This window comes from Monopterus albus, unplaced genomic scaffold (assembly GCF_001952655.1).
Source record: "Monopterus albus unplaced genomic scaffold, M_albus_1.0 scaffold15.1, whole genome shotgun sequence".
Lineage (NCBI taxonomy): Eukaryota > Metazoa > Chordata > Actinopteri > Synbranchiformes > Synbranchidae > Monopterus > Monopterus albus.
In genome coordinates, this window is record NW_018127895.1 from 225358 (window position 1) to 240460 (window position 15103).

At 43.6% G+C, this 15103-nt stretch overlaps 1 protein-coding gene across 1 annotated transcript in view; it reads right to left on the minus strand.

Annotated features, from left to right (window-relative positions):
- The window catches only part of lef1 (lymphoid enhancer-binding factor 1), a 33473-nt gene that overhangs the window by 5532 nt on the left and 12838 nt on the right, over positions 1-15103 (minus strand). The window contains exons 4-5 of the mRNA XM_020591768.1: positions 4382-4526; positions 337-351 (exon numbers count right to left, since the gene is read on the minus strand). Coding sequence (XP_020447424.1) covers positions 337-351; positions 4382-4526 — 160 coding nt within the window. The remainder of the gene's footprint in view (positions 1-336; positions 352-4381; positions 4527-15103) is intronic.

The window sequence follows — 15103 nt, forward strand, 5'->3', positions numbered from 1 at the left end:
AAATTTCGGGCCTTTGAGTAGCGACTGAAATGTGTATTGAGTTTCAAAGATGGTCAAAAATCAAAACTTACCCTCAAATGCTTAGTCAGATCTTGTTTACAAGTTCTATAATCAGGCATTTCCTGACTGAGGTAATTACTTCAATGCCATTTTATTTCAGCAATCTTTTGGTGCAGCTGCTCAGATTAAGACTTTTAAGTTTGTGCGTTTACATTTCTTGCAGTAGACATTTGATATTAAAAGTACTGTTCTGATATCTGCATTAACCCAGCCCTAGTAAACTAGGGGTTTGGTAAACTGCATTGGAATGAACACAGATACTGGCTGGACTCGGACCAACTGTCGGTGGATCTGCAGGACTAAGCTCCTCCATCTCATCTGCTCCTACGGTGTTTCAAAGGCAGGATCCCACCACACCCCCAGCCCTTTTTTAAGAAAATCTAAGATTTGGCATGACGACGGTGATGTAACTAGATCTATAACAAATGTCCTGTGTAAACCCTATTTGTTTTTCATTTTAACAAGTAATACCACTGAAAGTTGGTAAATATTGGAAAACAGTTTATACACAGACGAGTGGAATGTGCCTACATGCATTCAAACACACATGCACACAAAGAGGGCAAATGCCTCCAGATAAGCACCATCTTCTAATCCCTGCTGGAGCCAGCCTTTTCTCCCTGCCGCTATCTTTCTCTCCGCGAGCTGCGGTCTGAAGGGGGCTCCCTCCTCTGAGAGGCAGGACGAGCGGGGGGCTTATATCTCCAAAGCCAATGTTGCAAAGCTGGATTCATAGTGTGCGTAGCCATACCCCCTGCCCACTAATCCACCACTGAACATTCCTTAGGGCCTTCCTGGGGGCAGAAGGGAAGGAGGCAAAGGGTGAAGCCGCAGGGGAGGAGGCGAAAGCCCTGACGTCTTAACCTTGTCGCTCACACTCTAAAGGTGCCTAATTACTCACCCCTCTTCACGTGCTCCTGTTGACACCCAACAGCTCTTCACACCTTCTCTTCCTCTCAAAACAAGCAACACTAACACGATTCTCATTGTAAAACCTGAAAATAATCTATATTCAAATGAGTCTTCCCATTTTATGTTTCAATTTTTGTAACCAAATCTAATATAAAAGGTTTCAGTGTAAACTGTTCCAAGTACCCCCCACCCCCAACTCGACCTTCCATGCTGCACTGCAGCCCTGTGCAAATTAAAGCTCATAATGATAAAATCCATGATTGGTTTTCATAATTAATGAGCAGATCAAAGTCTGAGCCCACTGAGGAAAGCACAGCCGCAACTGGTCGATATAAGAGAGAGAGAAAGAGAGAGAGAGAGGGAGGGAGGGAGAGAGGGAACAGGAGAGGATTCATTTTTAGCATCTCCAGCTTAACTGCTGCTACTATACACACAGGGAGGAAATTATTTGCAGCTAATTCTGCAATTGGATTGCTCGGATCCAGATTTCTGTTAGGCTGCGAGTGCAAGGATCAGATACATAAGACCTCCAGGGGTCCTCTCTGCTCTTCTGTTTGTCAGAAACTTGGTGGATCTTTATAAACTGGCAAGACCAAGATTAACAGTTAAATGGAGAGTATTACATCATAAACTGTACTACATAACACATCTCTGAAATGTAATGTGTGTGTGTGTGTGTGTGGTGTATTTATGAGTAAATCCTTGTCAACACATTTCTTTCCTACTTCCACTAGAAGTGTGTTTGATGCACGATTCTTCTGACATATGTGGAGCACGGTTTCTTTATACATCTCACGGCGCTGTGTACTCTTGTGATCAGTTCTACATCGTTATTTATAACTGGCCCCTCAGAACCTCCCAGCCTCAGCATCATCTTCATCACTGCCTACACCCTGTCTGATCCCTCTTCTTATTTTCAGCTGGCAGCCACATGAAAAGAAAGCCTGGAGGAAAGAAAAGGTGCGGGACAAAACTATGGAGGGCCCGTGTCGTTTTGCATTTGTAACAAGCTGCCAAAGTTTCCAGCTGTGCGGAGCCAAGGAGCTCGTCCAAAGTGCTGCACAGCTCCTCTGCAGCTGTCATGGCTGCAGCTTGATGTTGTTACTGAGAGGCAAAGAGTGCAGAGGGAGAGGGCAGCAGAGCTCGGCGTACCATCCCACAGGCTGCTTCAAATGACTTCACGCTCAGAGCTGATAGGCAGGATGACTTTGCTGTGACACATTTTGGTTTGTCTCTACTGATTCCTGACAGTGCTGGCAGTAGAAGGTCAACACTCAGGTTCTCAGCTCACCATTACTGCAATAGTTATTTCTGGACTTTACATGTGCTGCAAAACTTTTGCATACTGTACATTTGAATTATAAAATTTCTCTATTAAACCCCTGCTGGGGAGTCACCTGCCGTTATAATATCAACATAACATTACTACACTAAATAGAAACAAGCAAGTCAAAAACATTTTTTTTACTTTTAATAAAGTGCTGTCCTGGTGAGTCCTAAAACCCAGAACTGAGTAAGCATTTTTACACTTCGGGTCCCAGTTACAGACTCTGGAGATCAAGCTATTGAAAAGGAAGCAGGAAGAGAGTGACCAGTCCCCTAAATGTTTAAAGTAAAGACACTGGGTTACACTAGTTCAACTTTTACAGATGTGTGTAACCTAATTTGTGGTCTTGTTGTGTGGATGTTCTTATAGGGTTGGTCTGTCCATCCAAATAATATTCAAATAGTTTTTTTTCTGTCCAACAGTGCAGCTAACGGATGGCTAGCTGTAGGTAACGTTAGCTAACAGCTGTATGCTAACGGTACTTTATTATTGTCAGCTCTTTTGCATCTCTGTGGCTATTCACTGATGCAAGGTTGCATAAAAAGGTCTACATTTATGGTGAAGATAGTTAATATAGTCACTTCCCGTGAAAGAGCCCCTCGTTCTCAATGGGGCGAATTATTTCCTGGGTAAAGGTCAATACTAAAACATTTCACAGCTGGACTCATTTTGACAGGTAGCCTATTTGTTAAGCTCTAGTGTAGTCTTTGTTTGCAAACATGTACTTCCAGCAGTGCATGTGGACACAGTACATACTATACAGAGTAAACAGTTTTAATTAATTTAATAAGTATCCTGTTTGACAGGTGGAGCTCCTCCGCATGTATTCTGGTGCATCCTGTTCTTTGCGGAGCAGAGCCAGTGTTCAGTTGACCACAAGCAGAGACATGAATAAGCTGCACATGTGCTTGCCAGAGTTCCTAGGGTTTCATCCTCACTGATATTAAACTCATAATAAGGAAACAAGTGAAAGAAAAACTGTCACGATATTCAAAAATGTAAAAAGTTAGCCTCTCTCTCTACAATGTTATTTTATGCGTTTCATTCTTCCATACAAGCTCACCACATCGGCATTAATAAATATTCAATTTACAGATTGTCACTCCACATGCGCAGTAGGGTTCTCATGGTCAAGCGATCGTGTTATGAGGGTCAAACTATCATGGAATATTGCTTTTATGGCATTATGGGGAAACAGACTTGCCCCTTGGCGGAGGTCGCCCTTTCTGAGTGCCGTCTAGGTTTTACATGTCTAAAATGTTGTTGCTAACAAGCGGCTAAATGAGACTTCAGAGGCTGTCTGGGATATTAACTGTCATCGCACCGAACACAGAGACTCATCTACTCACTAGCCCAGCTTTACAGCCTTGTTATTTTTAAACTCATGCACTTGCACACAGTCATGAAGCTCGATCAGGTGACGCTAAGAGGAAAGGATTTTGTGGAAGAGCTATAAATCAAATTACAAGTTGGAAGCTATGGCTGTGATGCTGAAGTCACGAGACCATGGTGTAGTTTGTTTACAGCCTAACAATAGCTTTTTAGTTCTGGCCATCATATTTGTGCTTCAAAAATAAAAGTTGTGTTCAATTATGTCACAGGATCATACGATTCAGTGCTTCTTTTATCATCTCTATTTATTCAGTCACTGCCAGATGCCAATTAAGGTTTTAGTCCCACAGCATCCCTGGGCTTATGGCACCTTAAATAAAGATTATTCCAGTTAGTTCTGAACTTATAAAGATTCACAATTTTGTGAAAAGAGAGCAGTAAAGAGTGAAGCTTAATCAGAATTTTAGTAGGAGAGAAAAGGTTGAATTGCACATAATTAATCATCCTTCTATTGCTTATTGAAGTAGCTGACATGTGAAATGGTAGAAAAGTCTTGTCCATTTTGAACATGTCACCAATTCTTTGAGTGTTTTAAGCAAAACGATGACAAAAACATCCAAACTATTTGGAAACAAATTTATCCAGAAGTCCTACTAAAGAATGAAAATACAGCTGTCGAAGAGTAATGAGCGAAGACGTTTGTCTTTGTATTTCACCCAACTGCCACAGGCTGTTAGTGTTCTGTCATACTCTGGTTCCTACCTTGTTTGTTGTTGGCATCCTGGGGGTGATGGCCAGAATGAGATCCTGGAGCAAAGTGCTCGTCACTGTATGTGATCAGCGGGGTGAGAGGGTGGACCGCATGGGACGGCTGCACCACAGGGACTTTGTTGGACTGTGGAGGAAAAAAAAAAAACACAATATGAAAGTGTGATGACATTATACATGAGCTTCAACTGCATTATTTCATGTGTAATATGGCTCAGTTCCCTGTCACATGATGTGGGGACTGGTACGGCACAGAGTGTGGGTGGTCTACTGTGCAGCATCGAGGATCCTTAAAGATGTGAGTGAAGAATTATGAATTATGGCCAAGAAAAAAAAAGGGTTGCAAAAAACTAATTTCTTCTTTTTTAGCAGCCTGAGCCCACACCTCAAAACTTTATTTAGCAGGATCAGAAACGCTATTCCCTCAAGGAAGGAGGAAAACAAGTCAAAGAAGTGCATGAACATGTTTGAATCAGCAAAAGAGAGAAAGACACCAACCAAGGTTGAGCAAACAGGAGTGAACAAGCGATGGAGCAAAGAGAGGCTCGCAGGGCAGAGTTGAGGGGGGAATGCAGCCCTCTCCATTGGGTGACTGGGTTCAATGTAACCGCCACCAGCACCGCATGGGGGCTCTGACAAAACGGCACAACCCCGTGTGGTGAAAAGGTTGGATCTGGTTCAACTTTTGCTGCATCATTCAACAAAGGTGCTGTGAGACCAGTCACATATGGGCGATGGTCGGACCATCGATGTACACGGGAAGAAAACTATAGTTTACCCTGTTAGCATTCACTGCTATTCACTGTTGAATTAGGCCACAGTTAACACACCATAACACGCCATGTGTTTTCATTAGTTATGTAACTGTATGCTAAACAGTTTTTTTTTAAATAATCTATCAATGCCCACTCATTGGTAGTAAATACTGGTGCTATGTTAGCAGCATGGCAAACCAAAATACAACGGAAGCTCACGGCCTGGTAACGTGAATGAAGCCATGGACTCGTCCCAACGTCGTACACACCTACAACCCCTCACCCCTGATCAACGCAGCCCCTTGCATTAAAACACAGCAGGGATTTGTGTTTTTGCAGGATCAATGTGAATGTACCGTTAGAGCAGAGGTCTTAGCCAGGAGATCAAAGGCAGTCATTAGCTGGTGAATAAGGGGAGTTCATTACAGAGCAAGAGCCGAGGGAAGGATGAGGGATGGGGGGGGCTATGGGAGGAGAGAGAGCTTGAGGGAGACAGATGTCTGCTGCAGTACTTAATGCAGGGATAGTCACGGCAACAGCAGCCCGGTCTCAGGGCCCCTGTTCCCCAGCTGACTCAGAGACCTGCCACCTATCAACTGAAATAGACCCAAGCCAGGCCCAAGAAGCCCCCGGCCCCATCCCACAGTGCTCACAGGCTTCAGTGGCACTGAACACATGGTAATGCTTAGCCATGTTAAATCTACTGTTCACAATTTGAGCTAGAGCTGAGCTGGAGTCAAAATATCACCTCCACAGGATTTGTGGCTAATTGGAGAGACGTGTCACAGCGAATGGCTCCCACAAGTTTTGACTCACCCAGAAAACCTTCATGAACCTTTGTTCCATCAGACCATGTGATCAGTCTCCTGATTAATAATGATTAAATCCTTATCTCCATGTAGTTTTAGCACAGGATTCATAAAGATATGCTTTTTTTGTTTACCCGCTTAGTTGCTGCTTGTTCTCTATTGCTGTTGAAACACAGGAATTTCCCCATTGTGGGATCAATAAAGTCCTACCTTGTCCTAGTGAGGTATGCCAAAATAACATTCCTGCAGTGCCAACTGGTGACTGGTGTCCCTCCTCAGCCACTCCCACCACACACACACACACACACCCTCCTGGACACAAAAGTGGCTGGAATGTCTTGTTCTCCCCAAACCTCTCACAGACTGGCACCACCTCACACATTCAGACCAATCTCTCCCTCTCCCCACCTTCTGGCAATGTCCAAACCAGAAGCACAATGCCCAGTATGTCTAGTGTGTGTTCAAAGATCCCGGCGTCCCCAGCTACATGAAAAAGCATCCACATCAGCTGAGAATCTCATCTCCCAGGACTAATTTCTTATATGAACCTCAAACTCATCTGGCACAGTCCACAATGTACTACGGGAGGCTGCACACCCCTCCTGGGGAAAACAAACAAACAAAACCAAACAAGAGAAATCTGGCCTGAAGACTAATTAAGCCATGCTAGTCCAGGTGAGGCGAGATCTTTGACCCTGGTGAACAGGAGCCAAAAGGTGACAAGATAATCTATGAGAGTGGGATTAGCAGAGGGGAGGGTTTATCAGTAATGGTTGCCCAGGACCAGGGCAGCTAGGACATGCCTACACCAGGGGCCAAATAAGAGCATTGTCACCCATATTATTTTACGCCTCTCCACTCCCACTCGTTATCCTGTGGGAATGAAATAAGAACCTGGGGCATCATCATTTTATGTGGATGTCTTCCCCAACTTGTGGCAAACAGAAAGAGCAGGCAACTGAAAACAAAAAGTTAGTCTCACATACATATTATGATACCACAAAACATAAAAGGTGATTGACTTCTTAGCACCTAAGAAAGTTGGTGGTTTCTACCATAGAAGCAAAGCCCTCTTTGTTGTGCTTTTCCCAGTTACAGCTGTCAAACCCCATTTTTCTCAACTTCTTAATAAATTGCCTCCATTGTGGCAAAATCCACCAGGGAAAAACCAGCAGGCCTCTGTGACCAATACGGAATTTATGGCTGTTAGGGGTGCACACATTTACACAAACTACCCTGACTATGAGGAAGAAAAGAGCAGCAATAAATTGTCGTACATCATATTTCTCTAAACACCCATATAGTATGACGGAACAAACTGTCAGGGTTAAGCAAAATCCTCACTACATGTCATTATGTGCCAACAGCCATCAGAGAACCTCCAGTTTAATTCTTCCAGGTGGAAACTTGTTGGTTTGCTGCACCCACTTCGCAGCTCTTGATAAGTTTACACACAAATAGCACAACATCCACCAACCATCTTCCTGTAGGAGAAAGATGGAGGCACTCAACTGACCACAACTGTGAGGATCATAGGATGTTGCAACAATTTGATCCCCTCTTATCCCCAATCTCGACTCAAAGTACTTGGAGGCAGCAGGAGCGGTGCTGCAATTGAGGACAGCCATATTGGAGGTCCCTTTTATTGTATAGGAGAAATAATAGGCTTAGGATCTTTTTATTCATTTTTCAGAACGGGCAAAAGAGAAGAAGGGGTGAGGACTGAAAAGAAAAACGTTCCGTTTGGACTTTCATATCCAGGCTTGGCCAGCCGTTTTACAGAACCCCTCAGATGTGGTTTTAAGAGAAACTCATTGTGTGGACCTGGAGCTGGCAGGGAGCCCTCCGTGGAGGAGACACTCCAGTGTGTTTCAGCTCAGGCAGCCAATGACTTGGCATGCTGTCTGAAATTGGGGAGTGGGGAAAGAGAATGGGATGTTTCATTTTTGTTTCTTTTTCTCAGGGCATACTGGTGTCTGTAAGCCTGTATTCCATCAGATTCCACCAGCATCCTGCCACAGTTGCTAATCATAGCTGTGTCTCTAAATGTGTGTATGTAGTATATGGAATAACTATCCCTGCAAAATTGCCCCCTCCCAAAAGCACAGCTTTTGTACTCCACTCAATTATACCACTTCTGCAGAGTAGAGTGGAAAAAAAGGAAAGCGGGAATTTTATAATAATCACTTCCCACTTCTGTAATTTATATGCAATGAGGACTCTTCGCGCCTGCAGCTACAATCAAGTGTGTAGAAACCATGTGAGGTGTTTCACAAACAGCTGGGGAGATGGCAGCTAAAGTGGTGGCTGTGGATTCCCATGCTGCTAAATCTTTTCACTAAGAAGAACTTCCTCACCCCAAAACCCCACCTCGCTTACTCACAGGATTTTCTGCACTGCAGAAAAAGGATGCATCACTAAAATAAGGCCTCAGATATAAACAGAAAAAAGAAATCATTTGGTGACTGCAAACAACATGATCAATAGCAGCAGTAAATTTCCAATAAAATACAAGTCCCTCCTAAAGTAATCATTCAAAAATAACTGGCAGAGAGCACACACCCTCCACTGATTGTTTAAATACAGTATTTGGCTACATTTCCCACCGACAATGTACTGACAACATGGACAAAATAACAAATGGAAAGCCTCCTTTAATGCTGGAAGTTGGAGTGAAGTAAGGGTGTGCCCACTGCTGAAATCCTACAGTCACACTCAGACCAGGTGTGTTTGTGTGCAAGTTGTCCAACCTTTTCCCAACAAATGTGAGCAAACATTCTCCCATGCCAATTTCACACTATAAAAAAGAAAAGCGACTGTACTTCCCCCTCCTCTTTACTAAAACCAGACCAACCTGAGGAAGTTAAATAAATAGCCAATTACCATTCACAGAGCGGGTTAAACTCCACCAGCTTCAAGTGTGGTGCTAAAAATGGAATGTTTTATTGGCAGGATGGCCCCTTGGCCAGGGGGGCTTAAATGTAACGAAACCCAATTAATGGAGAAGAAAGCTGGGCCGCGAGCAAGCGAAGAAGCGCCACGCGCCCAGGGTAATCAGACGAACAAGCGGAGCCAACCAGAGGGACAGGAGCGGAGGAGGCTACCAATAACAGGAAAAGCCTGCCCTGGGGAGAAATTTACATCTGTGGAGCCCCCCCAAATCTGTCCTCCTCTCGCTTCCTTTCTCAGTGATCATTCCTGTCCCCTACTCCAAAAGGTGAACACGTGCAGAGAAAGTGAAGACACAGGCCAGCTGGTAAACATGGAAAACCCACCAAAAAGTTCCCACACCTGAAGAGTGTGGTGTGGCTGAGCTACACACAGCAAGAGAGGCGTGTACCATATGCACAGGTGTTTTAGTAGCCAAGTGTCCACACAAAACTTAGCATGAAAGAAACTCTTCCTCTAAATGTAACCGTTACACTCACACTGGTGCACAAACTAAATGTCAGATGTTTCACATGAACACACAACCAACACACGCCACTGTATTAACATGAAATTCACACACACACACACACACACACACACACACCACTTCAAAAGGAGCACATGTTGTGAAATACAATGGTGGAAACACAGTGAAGGGATCAGAGCCTGCAACGTCTTAATCAATTTAACACATACTGTACATGCTACATATAAACACAAAAGAGCTATTAACAGCCAAATGTCTTCTTTCTCCACCACCAAACACAACCGAATAGGACAAAGCGGATTACCCATCATCCTTCACCTGGCATGAAGAGCATGTGCTCCGAGCAAACCAATCACGCTAGCTCCCATACTGACATTCTCAATGTGCAAAGAGGATAATTTGTGTGAAATATGCCTGCCCCAGAAGAAAAAGACTTTATCCGCGTTTTAAAGTCGACTCTTAATTTCTATAGGTCGTAGAGCTATTTAAAAACTAAGGAAAGAGCAACAGAGCAGAGTCGCCATTTTTATTCCCTGTTGAGCCACAGCAAGTAAAGGTGTATGACACCAAGTGGCGATGAAGGTCTGAATGAGAAGTTGTGGTACAGGGTTCAACAGTCATTCAGTATTATTGTGCTTTTTTTTTTTTTTTTTTTTTTTAAATGGAATCATGTCATGGGGATGTGATCATACAGTGATGGTTTTATAAATTAATTGCATCTCTTGTCCAAATTATTTAAGTTCTTTTTGCAAATTGCAACTTCAATGTCTCAAATGTCTGCTTTGTTTATGTATAAGGGAAAAAACGCTGTACAAACTCAACTGTGTCGGGTCCAGGTTGAGTTCAAAAGCCAAAGTCTCAGGCATGGGTAAACAAACACCTCTGTGCTATACAACACAGTTCAACAGCAGCACAAACAGATTTGTGATCACAGTCACCATACTGACAGGACCTAATGTGGTATATAATATACTGTGTATTGAAATGTGCCACACAAAGCATTGTCACTGTGCTCATACTATCCATCCTCTGTGCCGAAGCTCTAAGTGGGGGGGGTCCTCTACTGTGTGTGTGTGTGTGTGTGTGTGTGTGTGTGGAGGGGGTTGGGCTGCTGCTCTGGCAGTGCCCTAGATGAACCGCAGGATGTTCACCTTGCGGCGGGGCACAGGGCTCATTATCACAGTAGGACCTGGTCACATCAAAGGACTGAGGAAAGGGCAAACATTCTGCTGAAGAGCCACTGTCAGCAGGCCTGCAAGTGCACACACAAACATATACACAAAAGGCACACCGCTCACACACTTGAGCACCCACTAGGCATCTGAACATGGCTGCTCTGTGTAGCGCCAACACTTACCTCGGATCTACCAAACATCTCATCAATACCTTATGAGTCAGAAGTTTACCTACACTTAGTGAAGGTATTAAAACTAAATTGTTTTGTTTTTTTAACTGCTCCACAGATGTCATGATAAATTCTCATTTTGGCAGTTAGGACGTACTTTATGCATAAGTAATTTTTCCAACAGTTGTGTACAGATACATAGATGTTTACATGAAGATAAGGTCTTGCAGAATTGTGTCAATACCCATAGTAGCACAAGAGAGACAAACATAGCTACCCGTTACATCTGGATAGTGTCCATATGTCTAACTGTATTACAGTCCGAGTCATGAAGACTTTAGCTGTGTTATTGCTTCTGATCATCTGTGGGTTTCAGATCCGGGGGAAGTTAGTCAAGGGGCCAAAAGTTTGAACTCAGCCTTTAAAGCTGACCACAAGCAGAAAATGTTAGGAGCACACTCTGTTTTTCTTCCTGAATCAATCAGCATCACTATCCAGCAGCTATTTATAGCAGCCCCACTGCTGCATTAACACGCTGCATGATTTATCATTAGAAACCAGCTCTGGTTTGCTGAGTAGCTACATTCATGCCAGGCAGCACAATGGTGCCAACATCCACACTCAAAGGCCCTGAGAGATGTACACAAATAAAAATCGCAACACAAGCTAACTTTGTGTGGCTAGTGCGTTAAAACCTCAGTCTCGGCACAATGCCAGAGATGGAGAGAAAATGCAGCACTGAAGGAGGGAAAAAGTGCTGATGAGTTGTCTTATGCAGGAGCTTCATAGATCCATCGAACAAGAGCGGATTTGCCTGCTACACCTAGATAGTGCCCCCACCCCCATCAGCTTTCGCCCAGGTATTCTGGGCATGAATGGCTGTCAGTTTGGATTTGAGAGCTGAGCGTTGAGGGGAAAAATAGAGTCTAGTGGGGGTCTTTGTGTGTCTCTAACTGTGGCGATGAGAGCTGGGAGACAGTACTCTTCTAAGCCCCAGCTAGCTCCAAAACAACACTGCATGATGGAAAGGAAGGGGTAAATATTAGTCCTACAGGGTAGCCAGGAAGAGCTAGATGAAGGCAGACGGCAGCAAGCTGTGGAGGTGCTGCCGTGTTGGTGGGGAAGGTTTTCAATAGCACGCATCAGGAAAATGTGGATGGAGAGGTAATTTGAATGAGAGCTGCTTCTGCCTGAGCTGCAGCGAGTACTGACCTAGTTTTTCTTGTGTATTTCACTCAGGCAGATGCACATAACATGTAAGGATAGAAAGAATAAAAATATTGATGGGTTAGTGAGCCTGCACCATTGACGACTTGGGAGGAAAAATTAAAATTCAAGGAAAAAAATCTCTGAATTGTGTCAACGGATTAAATATCTTTTGATAGAGTTGAGCATGTACATTATGTAAGGCTTTAAAAAGTGTGGGTACAAGAAGCCCCTTTGCCTCAGGTGCCATGACACCTGTGTCCTGGCCTTGGTTCGAACTTTTGACCCTGTAGTCACATGATGAGTACACTTTTCACCTCATCTCTCTTGAAGATATACAGTACATGTCTTCATTTAATTCTAATAATGTGTTTTTGCATAACTGCACAAGGAGTCACATAAGGCTCTTTATTTTATAAATTATGTAACCATTTCAGCTCTGATTAAAATGAGGCAAAATTCACGTCAGTGCGCCAAGAACCATTCATGACCTGGATCACATTGCACACCTTTCGGCTTGCAACAATACTATGAGTCCACTGTTTGGCTGCAATTCCACGTTTTAAGGGATTAACTGGTAAAGACTAGCAACAACTGCCTTTCAGCCTGGAATTAGTCATTAATCAAACCACACATTTTAGGGTTCCTTTCTAGCCAGGCGCACACGCCCCTGCTAAGACCTGAATGGAAAGCACAAGGCTATTCAAATCTGATCCCCCTCTGAACAAATGGCTTTTCTCCATCCTCACAGAAGCGGGGAACACTTCAAGAACCCCTCCAAGGATCTGATCGGTCACATGAAATCTCCGCCCCATCAATTAGCTTTGTGGCAAGGTTTTGTGGGCTTTAATGCAAACAAAACAATGACCATGTACAACATGGCAGCGGACAACGTGTGCTTATCCCTTGATACCTCCAAAGAAATGGTAATGGTGAATTTCTGGAGCACAAAAGGAACTCCTTAGGCTCAGGGCATATGGTTATACAGCACACTCACGCACCTGATGCCACAAATCTGAATAATAACAAACACACCATGGTCATAATTCAGCTCTTATCTGGATTTATTCATGGTAGGTTGCTCATATATTTGAATATAATTTGTTTACTATAGAATGACCACATGCGTTTAAACTTTTTTATTCCATTTCAAGTTTCTCCTTTGGGTATCAATTTAGTAGATTTGTCAGCATCTACATATTACATACAGCATCTGTATCAGAGTATATACAGATCTCAGGAAAGTGATTGTGAGCATTTTTCAGTTTTCTGACAGGAAAATCAACATATCAATAAGGAAGAAAGCTTACAATTTAGTATTTACAAAGTGAAAATTCTTAAAAACAGAATTGCAAGCTGATTTATTTTATGTAATGATGGCTAAAGTTCGAATCCTTCAGATAAATGTTAAACATGCGAATGATGAATTTCTTCTGGGTGGGGATTTGTGAATCCATCTCAGATAACCACCGTTTGATTTTTCAACTAAAAGTTAACCCACAGTTTTGCTGTAATGTTGCTTTAATATCGAAGTAGTGACATTGTGTTTGCGATGGGAGAATGGAAAAATGTAGATGTGAAGGTGCAGGAGTGTGATGAGCACTTACATGTTCCCTTGTCTTTCATTTCAAAAGATAGGGGTACGGTAGGGGTGGGCTGATTTGATGTTTTGATGCATTGTTTGATGATGGGAAGCTCAAAGTGGAGGATACGTCTGTGATGTCTCTCCATTGCGGGACATAAAAAGCGTCACCTGGCCCCTGAGCTGAGGGTTACGGCTGCCAGTGGATTTAAGGGCCCCTGCTGAGCTGGACGGTGGCTCCATTGATGCCACATAATCCATTCAGTGTGACCTTTATATTTTTAGAGTCAGCTCCGATTCCCTGTTAGCCTGTCTTGTTAAAACTATCATAGACATCATGGTCCTGATAAACTACATTCTATACTGACAAGATGGTACATCTAGTTTATTTAATGTGTACATACCATGAGAAAAAAAAAGAGCCTTCCATCATCAACGGAGTTGACCGATGATCAAAAGAAACCCGGAGCACAAGGCGAGCTCATCAGATGAACAAACACGTTCTTGCTAGATATCTTTACGGGTTTCATCATCCCGCATGAAGTGACTGCTGAGGGAGAACAACAAAGGCTCATTCTCATTCCTGTGACATCAGAGCTTACAGACAGAGCACAGGGGAAAGAATCAAAGCCAGGCGATGATATACAGTATGTCCAATATGGTCTATCAATGTGCATTTTTCCTCTGCTCCCCACCCAACCTCCAATTAACTGTTTCTAAAAACCCACATAAAAGTATCACAGGCTTTAAAAAGGGGGCATACAGATAATCTCGCAATGTATGCTAGGTGGTTTTAGTCGTGAGCATCAAACTCCTACCACATTCTAAATATGCCCAAACTAGAAGCAAACATAATTGGGATAAATCTCCCCACTAAGTTGCACAAAAAAAAAGCAGAAGGGTGTAAACGGTTATACTGCTGTGTGTTAAGACACAGAGAGCGTTGAACAGATCAGACGAACTGCAGAGCTGCTGTTTTCCTCTGTGACTTGGGGCAACTGAGTTTTTCTCCAGCCATAGTAAATTGGGCACCGAGGGCAGGAGCCTTGGCCAAGCTCGTATTTCGGAGCAGACTGTGGAGGGGCATGAGGGACAGAGATATGGTACTGAACAGGGGACAGGGTGAGAGATGGGGGACGGGGGAGTGGAAACCCAGTGGAAGTTACATTATGCATGTTTTAACACAAACTAGACCCAACTCGTTAGCACACTAACCAACAAGCTCCACGGCAATCAGCTCTCTTTATTCTCTGTTTTCTCCATCCACCTCGTCATAAATATGGCTACATCTGCAAGTGTAATCACTCCATTGTACTTCGATTTTCTGCTCTGCTGGACAGCAGAATGGCACCTTCCTTTTCAGCACCTCTCCCTCACCCTTCACCCCCCCTCCCCCCTCAAGTGCCCTCGCCTATTCCTGGCTACTACTTTGCTGGTGAGAGCGGTGTGTCTCACAGATTACTGAGCTCCAGTCGCTCAGGTAACAAGAGTCACTAATCTGGCTGGGGTTGAATTACACATAATTGCTTCGGCACCGTGATTGATTTCAGCCATGGAAAGGAAAAGACGACCCCACACCCCACCCACCC